This window comes from Amblyraja radiata, chromosome 3 (assembly GCF_010909765.2).
Source record: "Amblyraja radiata isolate CabotCenter1 chromosome 3, sAmbRad1.1.pri, whole genome shotgun sequence".
NCBI lineage: Eukaryota > Metazoa > Chordata > Chondrichthyes > Rajiformes > Rajidae > Amblyraja > Amblyraja radiata.
The window spans coordinates 48494706-48511219 of record NC_045958.1 but is presented as its reverse complement, the minus strand read 5'-3'; the positions used below and the strand labels follow the sequence as shown (position 1 = coordinate 48511219).

At 43.7% G+C, this 16514-nt stretch overlaps 1 protein-coding gene across 2 annotated transcripts in view; it reads left to right on the top strand.

Moving 5' to 3' along the window:
• adamts19 (ADAM metallopeptidase with thrombospondin type 1 motif 19) overlaps positions 1–16514 on the top strand; it is a 406630-nt gene that overhangs the window by 308813 nt on the left and 81303 nt on the right. For both annotated transcript variants that reach the window (XM_033017772.1, XM_033017773.1), the window contains one exon: positions 16261–16341. In XM_033017772.1, the coding sequence (XP_032873663.1) occupies positions 16261–16341 (81 nt within the window). The remainder of the gene's footprint in view (positions 1–16260; positions 16342–16514) is intronic.

Here is a 16514-nt window from a genome sequence, read left to right as displayed (position 1 = left end):
TTATTTGGAATTTCGGATAAAAGGTTGTGCACCTGTAATAAGAATATTAAGTTGCATTGTATAGGAGTTCTGATAAGAGTTGTCATTGAGTTACTAATTTGTGAATGCTTTCTTCTGGATCCTCACATTTAATAGAAATGCATTACTGGAAGCATAACTACTCTTTAAATGGCACACATTCATAAAAGTAACTATGAAGTCATCTAACTGGAACCACTCAATAAATTGTAGACTTCAGTAGTGGAATGGCTGCTTGACAATGAAATAGCGACACTTCATTGTCAGTGCAATATTTTCAAGTAACCTTATTCTTTCTGCTTTCGGTATTAAATTATCTGAGGCTGATACAACTAGAACGTATACAGACCTGTGAACAAAAATCTGAAATTAAGCCTAAGGAACTAAATACCAGCTATTTAGCCAAGACCAGAAAGTACAAATTTGACCACCCTGCTCTTCTGGGTTTCCAATATAATCAGTTAAGATCACCATAAAAGACTTTACATAAATATTCAAAACTTAATACTATACTTAATACTCCAAACATCTTTAGCTTTATGTTTTATTCAATGGTAAATCAACTTTGATTTATGTTTGTACACCATCGAGTTGAAATCAGGTACCCTAAGGTCACCTTGTTTAATGATTAACTGTAAATCATTACTTCATGCCTCACTTTCTAATTATCTTACTCTGTCAAAATGAGAACCTCATGATTTTTTACATGAAACACTGAGCTATTGTATTATTATAAACTATTAGATTAAATTTGCAAATTATTTATATTTTATATTTTAAAGGTTGTGGCATTATTTGATAACATAGACTGCTGCATTTCTCACAGTGCACATACATTTACTGTAAAGATCATGTTTTCAAAATAAAAAAGTTATAAGACATGTGGAAGGAAAAATTAAATAAATAATCTTTGCTGCCAGCAATGGGTGACGTGTTTGCATATAGATCAACGCAAAATTTATAGTATAATTCAGGATGGGAATGCCGATTGGCTTCCAGGTGCAATATATTATAGTGTTGAGGTAGACTATCTCTGGCAAATAATCTTGCATCATTTCCAGTTCAATGCAAAGCCAAATTCAAAAGGTCTTAAACTTGGTGTGGAATTGTTTCAAAGGCCAGGGAAAGGAGCCCAAGCTGTCCGTTCTCATTTAAAGTTAGCAATTTGGCATTTGCTTGCACAGAACAAACACTAGCTGTACAATTTCCATTGCACGCTGAATTACTTCCATCAATATAGGGAGGGGGAAGGAGGAAAACATTTCCCACACTATTTTTGACCCAAAAATATTAACCACTCAAGCATCCCTTATTCATAAGTTATAAGGAGTAGGAGTATAATTCAGCCCATCATGTCTACTCCACCATACTATCATGGCTGATCTATCTCTCCCTCCGAACCCCATTCTTCTGCCTTCTCCCCATAACCTCTGACACCCATGGTTTCATGATTCACACCCTCACCATATTGTGCATCCCCAGGTTGGGAATCACAGATCCCTTGCTTCAGTGGGAGCTGACCCTTATCCAACGACCAGTTGCTGCTGTAGCATCATCACCATCCTTTTAGACCCCTCCAGATCAAACCGGTTAAGCCCCTGTCCCACTTTCACAACCTAATTGGCGACTTCTGCCGAGTTTGCCCTTGACTCATACTCACAGCATGGTCGCCAGGAGGTCGTAGGAGGTCTTTGTAACTCTTCCTCATGTTCGTGAGTGGTCTCCGCGTACTCGTGGCCTCAAGTAGGTTGCGGCGTTTTTTCCAGCCTGATAAAAAATGTCCACGAGTAAAAAAAAGTTTGGCATGGAAAAAATTGATACTTTTTACACATAGGAAGGTCTTAGGTAGGTCGTAGTAGGTCGTGATGATAGTTGTATATAGTCGTAGATAGTCGTAGGTAGTCGTAGGTCGGCAACTGGCCCGAGAAAAAAATGCAATCATGACATCATTTTATCATTTGATCATTTTCCACTCGTAGCTAGTCGTAGTTGGTCTTAGGTGTTGAAGACTGAGGTCGAGGGGGGTCGTAGAAGGTCATAGACATAGTCGTAGGAGGTCGTACACATAGTCGTAGGAGGTATTTTACGAGTCAACACGACCTTGACATTTTTTTCAACTCGCCTCGGGTCTTCTAAACTCGTGGATTAGGTCGTCCAAGTGGGACAGACCCTTTAATCAGGCTAATGTTTAGACTGGGATTTTGTTCTGTAAACAAAATATTTAAAAGTCCTGGCCTTCTAGGTATGCCATTTGAAACTCTGCCAACCTGTCTATGTAAGTCATCCAGGTTAAACAGGTTCTTCTAGAAGTGTGGAGTCAAGTTGTCCACCTTATTAGTAGTTTTGATGGAAAACATTTCATTAAGGTTTATTTGTATAATAGATTTAAATCTCCAGATAAGTCTCCATTTGACTGATGTACAAGGACCCCCAGATCCCGTTGTACTTTCCCTTTTCCCAACTTGACGCCATTTATATAGTAATCTGCCTTCCTGTTTTTGCTACCAAATTGGATAACTTCACATTTATCCGCATTAAACTTCATCTGCCATGCATCTGCCCACTCCCCCCAACCTGTCCAAGTCACCCTGCATTCTCATAGCATCCTCCTCACAGTTCACACTGCCACCCAGCATTGTGTCATCTGCAAATTTGCTAATGTTACTTCATCCAAATCATTGATTTATATTGTAAATAGCTGAGGTCCCAGCACCGAGCCTTGCGGTACCCCACTAGTTACTGCCTGCCATTCTGATGAAGTGATGGAGTGCTGGAGAACAGGAGGGTGGCTAATGTAGTGTCTCTAGTTAGGAAGGACTGCAAAGAAAAACCTAGATGCGATAGACCAGTAAACTTAACATTGATGGTAGAAAGTTTACTGAAGAACATTCTGAGGGATAAGATATACGTGCTTTACGAAGGGTTAATTACGGAATGTCAGCATAGATTTATGTGGGGCAAATTGTGTCTCACTGATGAAGTAGCCAAGAAGGATGATGAAGGTGTGGGCATAGATGTCATCCAAATTGACTTCAGCTCGTACAGTGGGCCTTTGATAATGCTGTGCAGAATAGACTGCTCTGGGATCCAAGGAGAACTAGATAGCTCGACACAGAATTGGCTTGATTGTAGGAAGCGAAACTTGGTGGTGGAAGGTTGTTTTTTGGACTGAAGACCTATGAAGAGTGGTGAGCCGCAGGGATTTGTACTGGGTCCACTCCTGTTTGTCGTCTATATCAACGATTGGGATGAAAATGCACAAGTAGTACGTTTACAGATGACACTAAATTAGATGGCATCATAGACGGTGAATTACAGCAGGGTCTTGATCAGCTGGATAAATGGGTTGAGGAATGGCAAATTGGGTTTAATTCACATAAGTATGAGGTGTTGCATTTTGAGAAGTCAAACCAGGGCAGAGCCATCATAGTGAATAATGAGATTTTTGTAGCTCAGGGATCCAGGAGTATAAATAAAAGTCTACCTGAAAGTGGTGTCACATGTAGATAAGGTAGTGAAGAAGGCTTTTGGCACAATGGCCTTCATCAGCCAGGGCATATCTTGATTGGCATGGATGAGCTGAGTTGAAGGACCTGTTTCTGTGCTGTCTAACTCAGTGACTCAATCTGAACTGTCATAACTTTCATAACCTGTAATTCCCCTCCTTTTTCTCCCTACGTTTGCTTTCATTATGCCACACCCCATGCTTTTCTGGTCCAGTGCTCTCATAACTGGCCTCCTATTATCTAAAAAAAAATTAGTATTACTTTAGATAAGTCTTACTTACAGGCAACGTTTCAGGTCGGGACCCTTCGTCTGGAGTCTATGATGTTGTCTGTCCATGCCCTCCCCAGATGCTTCCTGACCTATTGAGTTCCCCCAGCACTTTGTGCATCTGCAGTCTCTTGTGTCTCTGTAAAAATAGTTTGTTGCCTTCATCCTGACTCATGATCAAACTACTACCCCAATATTCACATTAGCGTCCAATCTACCTAAACTTAATTTAAAAATTCTCACCTCCCTGCTGAATCCAACTCATCCTGGTGCCTTGGTAACCTCCAAAGCTTTCTGAGAACATCGATATCCTGCAAAGCAGGCACCCAATGCAGCCCTCCCTTCCCGGGATCCATCATTCTATCAGTTAAGCCCAGAGCTGGGGAATTTACTCCTTAAATTTCTCCACCTATTCCCTCTTCTTAAAGATATTTGCAGGACAACTTCCTTCCTTCGCCTTGGTTCAATTTTTACCTTTTCACTGTAGCTCGGTACGTGCGACCATAGACTAAACTCAACTGTAAAGCACATTGGATCATTTAAGTAGATAAAGAAACAAGCTGTTAGACATCAAAAACTAAGTGGAACAAGGAGACTGACAATGTATCTCAGCACCACACATTGTTGGCGGCAACACATTTTGGTCGTCAACACGTAGTGGCAACGGACAGACATTCAATAGATATTTTACAATCAACTGGTTAGAATTTTAAATATATGCTAATCAATTGAAAATTTGGATGAAATATTACAGCAGCCTGGTCAAAGTTTGATGAAGTAGAACATGTGCAATGTAACCTTCAGGGTTCAGAGTGAGAAATTAATCTTCAGGGTAAATGCTTCTTAATGCGACACAGATGGGATGTACCAATCGTGCTGTCTGGCTTATTTTAAATGCCGTGACCAGATTCCCAGCGGAATAATTTCTACCTCAATGCATAATACAAACATGAGTGATATGAAAAGTGACCGGTATCAATAATGGAAGCATTGTTAGGCTTGAAATGATCTTGAAACTAAAAAAAATTGTTCCCCGGTGTAGTAAGAATGCACTTTAAAAGCTGTGCTTAAAGAGAAGGAACTCTGCAGAGACAAAGCAGTTACTATTTGAAGTTAGAAAACTAAGATAGAGTGTATTGGTGAATAATATGATTTTTAAACAGAAATGAGATTAAACTAAACAAAGATATTGTTTGAGGGAAGAAGACACAAAATGATAGAGTAACTGAGTGGGTCAGGCAGCATCCCTGGAGAACATGGGTAGGTGATAATTCGGGTCAGGACTGTTCTTCAGACTGGATATTTTTTGAGGAGGATAGTTGGTACGCTTTGCAATGTAAATACAACAAACAAGATCTTGCACCTATATCAATTTTAATATAGAAAAACGTGGGAAGATTTTGACACGAATATCATCAAGAAATATTGGGACAGATGATGAAAACATTGGATGTCATAGAGGTTGAGGTGGAGAGACCTAGAGTGAAAATTATGGAATTTGGTGCCCAGGCAACTGAAAGCATCATCACCAATGATGGAATAGTGTAAAACAAATGAGCAAGAGATAAAACTGGTGTCAAGGAGGGAACCTGGTGGGTAGTACAGTTGCAGAAGATTACAGAAATTGGAGGAGGTAAAGATATTTCTGATTTGAAAACAAGGCTGAGAATTTTAAAAGGAAATGAATGAACAATCTTAAGAAGAGAGAAAGGAAGTTTAGTTTAGAGATACAGCACGGAAACAGGCCCTTCGGCTCACTGAGTCCGTGCCGACCAGCGATCCCCGCACATTAGCACTATCCTACACACACTAGGAACAGTTTACACTTATACCAAGTATACAAACCCAAGCCAATTAACCTGTACGTCTTTGGAGTGTGGAAGGGAACCAAAGATCTCAGAGAAAACCCACGGGGTCACGGGGAAAAGGTACAAACTCCATACAGACAGCACCTATAGTCGGGATCGAACCCGCGCACCTGGCGCTGCAAACACTGTAAAGCAATAGCTCTACCACTGCACCACCATGCCGTTATCTGCCAAGTTGTCTGACCAAAATCAAAATATTTGATCCATGTTTCAGCAACAGATGAATTGATTTAGAGCCAACCAATATTTCACAGATAATAGCAGGTATTCCAAGTGAGGTAGTTCATGTATTATCAGAAGCTCATTGTGTTGTAAACAATGTGATTCAACCTCAGGCAGTTGCCAGGAAGATGAAAGGGATTGGTGTGTTGGAGCTAATTGTTTGTGATGGGGGCGTAATGGAATCAATGAAAGATATAGGATGGAAGCAGGGCCTTTGGCCCACTAAGCTCACATTAGTTTCATGTCACCCCACTTTCTCATCCACTCCCTACACACAGGGGACAATTTTACAGAGGCCAATCAACCTACAAATCCTTTGGATTGGGAGAAAACTGGAGCATCCAGAGGAAACCCACTAGGTCACAGGGAGAATGTGCAAACTCCACACGTACAACTCCAAAGGTCGGGATCAAACCCGGGTGTCCAGCGTTGTGAGGCAGTAACTCTACCAGTTGCACTACTGTGCTGTGCTGTGAATTAGATTAGTAGAGAGGTTAAGAGATTTAGAAAACTACTTACAGACAAGGAGCACCAAAATGACTAAAGGCCGAGCCTCCGATAGTCACAGTGCTGTAAGTGACATAAGGATAAGGTAACCGTACTGGATGGCTTTGTTCCTCACAATGTTAGTTGGAAGAATAGTTCAAGTGGTGTCAATTTGAAGAGGTCCAAGAACAGATCCTTAGCAGCAGCAGCACATTGTGGCAGCACCTACCACAGGTGCATCATTGTCTGCTTTCACTTAAACAAAGAACATAAAAGCACGGGAAGTGATTTGGGGAAGATTGGCACAGATTATTTTCTGTCTTTGAACTGCAATGGACTTGCTCATTGCCAAGTACTTACACAAAATCAGCCAAGACAATCAAACCTCACTGAATGAATATTCATTTGTTCTTATAACCTGTTGAGGCACTACCTTTTGCATAACGTTTCCTCTGACAAATAATTAAATTTTAACTCCCATTATCATTATCATTCCTGAAGGCTCTAATTGTGCGTCGGAACTTGTCCATCAAAGTTAATAAATGGCAGTTAAAGTACAAAGAAACAGACTCTAAGCAGAGCTGCTCGATTAACTCCCTGAGAAACTATGATTGTGTTCCTGCTTTATTTTAATAGTGTTTCCTTTGAAAATTTCAATGGCATTATTTACTTATGGCAGGCACTTAAAATTGGCAAGTAATTTTCCCAAGGCACAAACTGAGGTAAGAATGTATCTGTCAAGGTACACTATATTAAAAGGGCAGTAAATTTTCAAGCACTCTAGTACACTTTTTTATGACAGTCTATATTTAGAATCGCAGCGTATACTTTTGAAAAATAATTGCTTGGTAATTCAATCCTAGTCGGTAGTACTGAACGGGCTATTTAGCACCATCACCATGTTGTGTTTCAACCAGGTGGTAGATCATAATTCATACTAGGTACTGTATATAGTGATACACTCATGGGATTTATTTCTGGATGAGGATTTTTAACATGATTATATTTAAACACTTTAGCTCCAAATCTTTCACAAACAAAAAAGTATAAAAGGAAAATACTACTCTGTTTCCGTAGCCCTGCTGCATACCATTGCCTCTGCTTGCACACTGCACAAAGCAAATGAGAAAAAAGGTTTTTCCTTTTGTTACTGGAATTTTGGAATGGGCCAATTGATTCACTTACAAAATGTGGGGAGCCATCACCAGAGTGGGTGTATAAAGTCAAAAATGGCAATTGCGTTTTCAAGCTAAAAATCTTGAAAGATTAAAGGGGCTGTCCCACTGTATGAGCTAATTCAAGAGCTCTCCCGAGTTAAAAAAAAAATCAAACTTGTGGTAAGCACGTAGAATGTACGGAGCGGGTACGTCGGAGCTCGGGACGTCTCTTAGCGGCTTGTAACGCTAACGGCAGGTACTCGGGAAATGCGGTTAGCTCGTGAAGACGTGAAGATTTTTCAATGTTGAAAAATGTCCACGAGAGCCCCGAGTACCTATGAGCCGCTATTCCCGTAATTCTCCGAGTTCGAATCAGGGAATACTCGGGAGAACTCTTGAATTAGCTCGTACAGTGGGACAGCCCCATTAGGATTTGAGAAATTCAAATGTATTCTTTGAACAACACGCAAATTTTCAAGTTCAAGTTAGTTTATTGTCATGTGTCCCTGATAGGACAATGAAATTCTTGCTTTGCTTCAGCACAACAGAACATAGTAGGCATTGACTACAAAACAGATCAGTGTGTCCATATACCATTATATAAATATATACACACATGAATAAATAAACCGATGAAGTGCAAATAACAGATAATGGGCTATTAATGTTCAGAGTTTTGTCCAAGCCAAGTTTAATAGCCTGATGGCTGTGTGGAAGTAGCTATTCCTGAACCTGGTTGTTGCAGTCTTCAGGCTCCTGTACCTTCTACCTGAAGGTAGCAGGGAGATGAGTGTGTGGCCAGGATACTGCCAGCCTTTTTGAGGCAGCGACTGCGATAGACCCCCTCGATGGAAGGGAGGTCAGAGCCGATGATGGACTGGGCAGTGTTTACTACTTTTTGTAGTCTTTTCCTCTCCAGGGCGCTCAAGTTGCCGAACCAAGCCACGATGCAACCGGTCAGCATGCTCTCTACTGTGCACCTGTAGAAGTTAGAGAGAGTCCTCCTTGACATACCGACTCTCCGTAATCTTCTCAGGAAGTAGAGGCGCTGATGTGCTTTCTTAATAATTGCATCAGTGTTCTCGGACCAGGAAAGATCTTCAGAGATGTGCACGCCCAGGAATTTGAAGCTCTTGACCCTTTCAACCATTGACCCGTTGATATAAACGGGACTGTGGGTCCCCATCCTACTCCTTCCAAAGTCCACAATCAGTTCCTTGGTTTTGCTAGTGTTGAGGGCCAGGTTATTGTGCTGGCACCATATGAACAGTTGTTCGATCTCTCTTCTATGCTCTGACTCATCCCCATCAGTGATACGTCCCACAACAGTGGTGTTGTCAGCGAACTTGATGATGGAGTTCGCACTATGACCGGCTATGCAGTCATGAGTATAGAGTGAGTACAGCAGGGGGCTGAGCACGCAGCCTTGAGGTGCTAACGTGCTGATTGTTATCGAGTCTGACATTTCCACCAATACGAACAGACTGTGGTCTGAGAATGAGGAAGTCGAGGATCCAATTGCAGAGGGATGCGCAGAGACCCAGTTCTGTGAGTTTGGTAACCAGCTTGGAGGGGATGATTGTATTAAATGCCGAGCTGTAATCAATGAATAACAGCCTAACATATGAGTTTTTATTATCCAAGTGGTCCAGAGCGGAGTGGAGGGCCAGCGAGATCGCATCCACCGTTGATCTGTTGTGGCGGTAAGCAAACTGTAGTGGGTCCAGGTTTTTGTCGAGGTAGGAGTTGATTTGCGCCATGATCAACCTCTCAAAGCACTTCATCACCACAGGCGTTAGTGCCACAGGTCGATAGTCATTGAGACACATCACCTTACTCTTCTGGGGCACTGGAATAATTGATGCCCTTTTGAAGCAGGTGGGAACCTCAGACCTCAGAAGTGAGAGGTTGAAAATATCCGTAAAAACTCCAGCCAGTTGGTCCGCACAGGTTTTTAGAACACGACCAGGTATACCATCAGGTCCAGGTGCTTTTCGGGGGTTCACCCCTCTGAAGGATTTCTTGACGTCGGCCTCTGTGACTGAGGCTGAAATACCATCACAGTGAATGGGGGCTCAGGAAGGCACATCGGTGTTCTCCCTATCAAAGTGTGCGTAAAACACATTGAGCTCATCAGGGAGTGATGTTTCGCCGACATTCGAGCTGCCTCCTGATTTTGCCTTGTAGAGGGTGATTGCATTCAGGCCCCGCCACAGCTGCCGAACATCTGTCTCATCCTCCAGTTTGGAGCAGAAGTCCCTTTTGGCCTTTTTGATGGCCTTACCAAGGTTGTATCTGGACTTCATGTGGGCCACTGTATCATCAGACATGAATGCCCTGTGTCTGGATTTCAGAAGAGTATGGATCTCAAAGTTCATCCAAGGTTTCTGATTGGGAAACACTCGGAAGGTTTTTGTAGGGATGCAATCCTCCACACATTTCTCAATGAAGCCTGTAACTACTGTGGCGTATTCGTTCAAGTCCGTTGCCGAGTCCTTGAACATTGCCCAGTCTACAGACTCCAAACAGTCCTGTAGTTGTTCCTCTGCCCCCCTCCCCCCCCCCCGACCAGCTCTGTACTGTCCTCACCTCTGGGGGTGTGGTCTTTAATTGCTGCCTGTAGGCAGGAAGAAGCAGCACCGCGGTATGGTCGGATTTATCGAAGTGAGGGCGAGAGATAGAGCGATAGGCATTCTTGATGGTGGTGTAGCAGTGGTCGAGGGTGTTAGGTCCTAGGTCCTCTGGTGCAGCAGGAGACATGTTGGTGGAAGTTAGGGAGTGACTTCTTTAGGTTTGCCTTATTGAAGTCCCCAGCAATGGTGGTAAATGGCTCGGGGTAAGACGTCTGGTGTTTGTTGACCACGGCGTGCAGCTCCTCCAGTGCCAGGCGGACGTCTGCCTGGGGTGGGATGTAGACCGCGGTCAGGATGATGGAGGTGAATTCCCTTGGGAAGTAGAAGGGACGGCACTTCACAGCCAGATGTTCTAGGTGTGGAGAGCAGGAGTTGGACAGGGCTGCCACGTCTGAGCACCACGCAGAGTTGACCATGAGGCAGACGCTCCCTCCTCTCCCTTTCCCAGATACCAGTGTACGGTCCATACGGTGGATGGAGAATCCTTCAGGCTGGACTGCTGAGTCTGGGGAGCTGGGGGTGAGCCATGTCTCTGTAAAACTGAACACAAAGCATTCCTTCAGCTCCCTTTGATAAAGCAGTCTTGCCCTTAAGTCCTCCACTTTATTTTCAAGGGACTGTACGTTGGCCAGTAGGATAGTAGGGAGAGGGAGCCGAAGTCCCCTGCGCTTCAGTCTGACCTGACGTCCTGCCCGTCGGCCACGTTTCTGGACACAATGGAGGCTTCCTCTTTGTTTCCAGGCACTATGTTTACTGTACCTGCTGTTTCTGCGAACCTGCGCTCGAATGGGGTTCCTTCACAGACGGCAGCTCCAGGACCGTAACGAAAGGGGGTTCCCTCAAAGTCGGCAGCTCCAGCTTCATTGTTCCTGGGAGATCCAGCCCGTTGGCTCTGGAGGTCATCCCGAGGTTTTCAGATACAGTACCTGTGATCCTCAGTCGGGTCGGGAGTTTTACAGCCAGCGTGGGAACATTTCAAGTCCGGGGCTCCCGCAGCTGCGGGAGATCGCGAAATTGCGAGAGCCTTGAGGTGCTCAAGCAGCTTGTCGTTTTCCTGATCCAGCTTTTTCCAAGTTTTAAAAAAAAGTACTTACTGGCACGACAAAGCTGGTGACAAGAAATCATTTATGTGAGAACTGTGAAACTCCTGCTATAATGCTTCCAACTGCAAGTAGCTCAGAATTAACTGTCAAGAGGCATTTGCTCCCACTTGCTGTGTCAATACTTTCCCACTGGATTATATAGCAACAAGTCCAAAGGGACTAAGGGGTGAGGAATATGACTGAATATCTCTGCAATGGGAAGTATCACCCCACACCGGAGCATTTTAAGGAGAGGTATCCTTGTGGTAGATGGCATAACACTGCATTTACAGCAGGTCAGGCAATATCTGTGGAGAACTTGGATAGGTGACATTTCAGATCGAGACTCTTCTTCAGACTGATCCGAAACAACATCTATCCATGGTCTTCAGACATGCTGCTGATCTGCTGAGTTACTTCAGCGTGTAGTGCCTTTTTGTGCAGTTCTGTGTTTCTACTGCATTTACAGTGCAGGTTCCACTCAATTTCAAGAGAGAGTTAGATTTAGCTCTTAGGGCCAAGGGAATCAAGGGATATGGGGAAAAAGACGGAATGGGGTACTGATTTTGGATGATCAGCCATGATCATATTGAATGGCGGTGCTGGCTCGAAGGGCGGAATGGCCTACTCCTGCACCTAATTTCTGCTGAATTTGGCATAATGATCCTAAGCCAGGCTACAATGAGTTAATATTGTAGCCTGTAATAACGAATAAACATGCCCACACATTCTGGGTCAGCGGGGATCGAGGTATAACGTTAGCATCATCCCGAAACTAATCTTACAAACTGTTCAAATATAAACCAGTGTGACTGAGACCACTTTCCCCATTTGGTATCATCATCAATTATCTAACCTGGACATAAACTGGCAATATCACCACTGTAAACTGGGTTGATTTCCTCCCTCTCTACTCATTCCTCATACAGGACGTCGACACATAATGTCAACAGTTCCTTTCCCCTCACAGACGCTGCTCGATCCTCCAAGTTCCTCCAGCTCTTTGTTACAGGCTGTTGTATAATAGAACTATTCTCATGTTTCCAGTAATAATGCCTATTGGTGTAAATAAGGATACATTTCCTGAGGATGGTTGAAAATATACATGTTAAAAAATGCTGAAATGACTAAAGGTAGTAACTGTGAAAGTATTATCTATTTTTGTTATATTGTGTGCTGTACATAAAGATTAATGGTCATTATAAATAAACATTGTGAACTAAACAAGCAGTTATCAGTTTGTAACAATTAAAAAAATATTGCAAAGAGGAGGGAAAAATCTTTCTGAGGAATTTGTTACAATGAACTAACGTACTTTAAAGATGCTGAAGGGAATAAGAGATGAAAGTCATTGGCCTTTTCCCACACACTAGATTCTTTGGGTCCCTGATATACTCAGTGTAGATTGGCTATTGCATGTTAGCCAATTAGTACCCGATTGTACGTGCACCTCACCGCGTCCCCCACGGTATGCGAGAGAGAATACATGACAAACTGAAATGTATGGTCTCTATCGGAGTTATTGCCGAGGTCAGCGAACCCTCAGACTGGATCTCCACCATGGTCGGCGCCACCAAGAAAGACAAGAAGGAATTACGCATCTGCATCAATCCTAAAGATTTGAAAACAGCAATTAAACGCCAACACTACCCGATGAGAACCACCAAAGACGTAGCGGCACGGATCGGTAACGCAACGGTGTTCTCAGTCCTAGATGCCAAAAGTTCCTTTTGGCAAATCCCGTTAGACCATGCGTCATCTGCACTAACAACTTTCGCCACTCCGTTCGGCCGCTATCGATTTCTAAGAATGCCTTTTGGTATCGACTCTGCTAGCGAAGTCTTCCAGCGCGCAATGGAACAGCTGTTCGCAGAATATCCTTGTCCCATCATTGTTGACGACATCCTAGTATACGGCCGAGACGCAACCGAACACGATGCCAACCTACGAAAGGTGTTGGACCGTGCCAGAGACATTCATTTAAAACTCAACCCTCTGAAATGCAAGTTCAGAGTTCCAGAAGTCACTTACGTCGGTCACGTGTTCACTAGCAACGGGTTAAAGCCTGACCCATTGAAGACTGCAGCGATCAACGAGCTGCCAGTACCAACCGACGTCACAAGCCTACAACGATTTTTAGGTATGGTCAACTACTTGGGCAAATTCATCCCCAATCTCAGCGAATTATCAGTCCCACTATGGCAATTGACCCAAGAGGACAACACCTGGTCCTGGTACCCGCAACATCAACGGGCTTTTGAAACTTTAAAATTACAGCTCGCCCAGTGCACCAACTCTGGCATACTTCAACATCAATCTGCCTGTCACAATCACCTGCGATGCATCCCAATACGGACTAGGCGCAGCATGGCTGCAAACTTCCTTCAACGGCGACATGATGCCTGTGTCCTACACATCGCGCACCCTAACTGATACTGAACAACGGTACGCACAGATAGAGAAGGAACTACTTGCCGTGGTTTTCGCCTGTTCTAAATTCAGGGACTTTATTTTTGGCAAAACCTTCACGGTAGAGACTGATCATCAACCACTTGTCACCATCCTGAGCAAACCGATCCATGCTGCCCCAGCCAGATTTCAACGCATGATAGACAATAGACAATATTGTCTATCATGCGTTGAAGTCTGGCTGGGGCAGCATGGATCGGTTTGCTCAGGATGGTGACAAGTGGTTGGTGATCAGTTTCTACCAATCACCGATCGATGATGCAGCTACCGATGATGCAGCTACAACGGTTCGATTTTCGCATCATCTACAAAAAAGGTAAAGACATGCACATCGCAGACATTCTATCTAGAGCTCCACACACCACCAGCGAACAACACCCATTCGAACAGGACAAAATCTCCGTCCTGAAAGTATCGTTTGTTCCCAACAACTGCTTGCGCCGCCTCGCCGAACACACCGCTGCAAATAAAACCTCCCAACTGCTAACTCCCATCATCAAAGGCGGGTGGCCGAACAAACTGTCTAACACCCTGTTGAACTACGACCCTACTTCCTGGTACGTGATGAACTAGTACTACAGGATGGAGTGATTGTCAAAGGTCACAAGACGGTCATCCCCTCATCCCTGCGAAACGAGTACTATGAGGAAATCCACGGTGCTCACCCGGGCGTGGAGGCTACGTTACAGCGTGCGAAAGAAATGATCTACTGGCCCGGAATGACCAAGTACATTCGGAAGAAGACAGAATCATGCCCGATCTGTAACAGACAGGCACCTCACCAGCAAAAACAATCCCTGCTGTCTCAACCAGCTCCCTCTCTGCCATGGTCATCAGTGGCTGCCGATATCTTTGACTGGCACGGGAAGCACTATCTCGTGCTAGTGGACTCGTACTCTAATTGTTTTTTAATTGGCTTTCTGCCAACCATCTCCTCAGAGACAGTCGTCCAAAAGCTCAGGATCCATTTATCTGCACATGGAATTCCAGCTTGTCTACAGACTGACAACGGGACCCAATTCACCAGTTAAAAGTTTAAAGAATTTGCAAAACGGTGGAACTTCCGACATGTCACCAGCAGCCCAGAATACCCACAGTCCAATGGACTTGCCGAGCGTGCTGTTCGGAGCACTAAACAACTCATGGAATGCTCCTACCTAGCAAAATCTGATGTCTACCTGGACCTGTTGAACCTGCGAAATATTGCAAGAGATAACATTCTAGGTTCTCCAGCCCAGCGCCTGATGTCCCGCCGAACGCGACCTCTGTTACCCGTCACCCACGATCATCTAAAACCTAAAGTCGTCACCCGCTGTAGTACAAAAGCGCGTACAGTCTAACCGAGACGCGCAGAAATGATATTACGATAAGACCAGCAAACCACTCAAGCCACTCATTCAAGGCCAAGTGGTCCGACTACAGACAGACAAAGGACACGCCAAACTGGGGTACATTTATGACCCCGCAAAGGAACCGTGTTCCTACCTGGTCGATGTCGGTGGTACCATCTATAGACGCAACCGTCAACACCTCCTTCCTGTGATGGAACGGCGTCCGGCGCTCCAGGGTCCTGATGCCCCACCGTTCAACCTTAAAGTGATTGCTGTTCCAGCCGTTCCAGCATCTGTTTACACCAGTCCCGTCCACTCCCCGCGTCGGTCTGCCCCCACGACCCCTTTTGTAACCGGCTCTCCGGTGCCCCCGTGATGGTCTTCCTTGGGTTCCCCTATGGTGTCTCCTGTCGGGCTCACTGAACCGGAGGAAAAGGTTGACAAGGCAGCCAACTAGCAAGCCACCTGTTAGATATGGCGATTATGTTTAACCCCATTATTATTAGATGTGGCGATTTGCATTTAACATTTTATTTACTCGTTGTAATTGTAATGCTTTATTTGCTTTTCATTTATACAAGAAGAGATGTAGATTGGCTATTGCATGTTAGCCAATTAGAATGCTTAGTAATTATAACTCCGCCTAAGTATAACATTCATAGTGTAAGGACTCGCCCACTGCCTGCCAGTAGCTGTAGCAGTGTGAATGTGTAATGACCTGCTTACAAGATCATGACCTGAACAATAAAGATGCTTGTGTTTCAACCTGTGTGAGTTTGAGCTCTTTACACTCAGCAATGGCAGTTGTACATGCTTGTTTGTCAACTATTATCATTTTCTTTATGTTGTCTATCTTTACATTCTTCCAAAAAGCTTATGCAATCAACAAACTGAGTACAACTAGTATCTCCAGATCATCCCACTCTTCAACTCAAACTTTGTCCATTCCTAGAATTATATTGCTTTGTACAGGAATGAATATTCAAAATAATACCAGGACAAACTGAATCACTAGAAATATCTACACAATAACATTTGTATATATTTATCCATAATTGTTATTTGATAATTTTCTTAATTGCATTTATGTAGATCATAGGGAATCTTGACTATATTTGTATTTTCATCAAAAAATACGTGGGCGGCATGGTTCCTTCCTACACACGGTGACATAGTCTTGTTTGCCCAATAGTTCTCCAATGTTTGTATTTTGTTTGCAGGCTATGTGGAAGCTCTAGTTATACCTGCAGGAGCAAGAAGGATTCGAGTTGTTGAAGAAAAACCAGCGCACAGTTATCTCGGTAATGTACAGTTGCTTATGTCTAACTGGCCAATATCTTCTTCTTTAAAGAGAAAATCTCAGGGAAGTACTTCATTCCATGGTATTCCCTCAATACTTTTTTATGTGCCAACTTCCTTTTCTCATCCTTCCGCCCCTAAGTTGCTAACTCATGACAGGACAAATATCCAATAT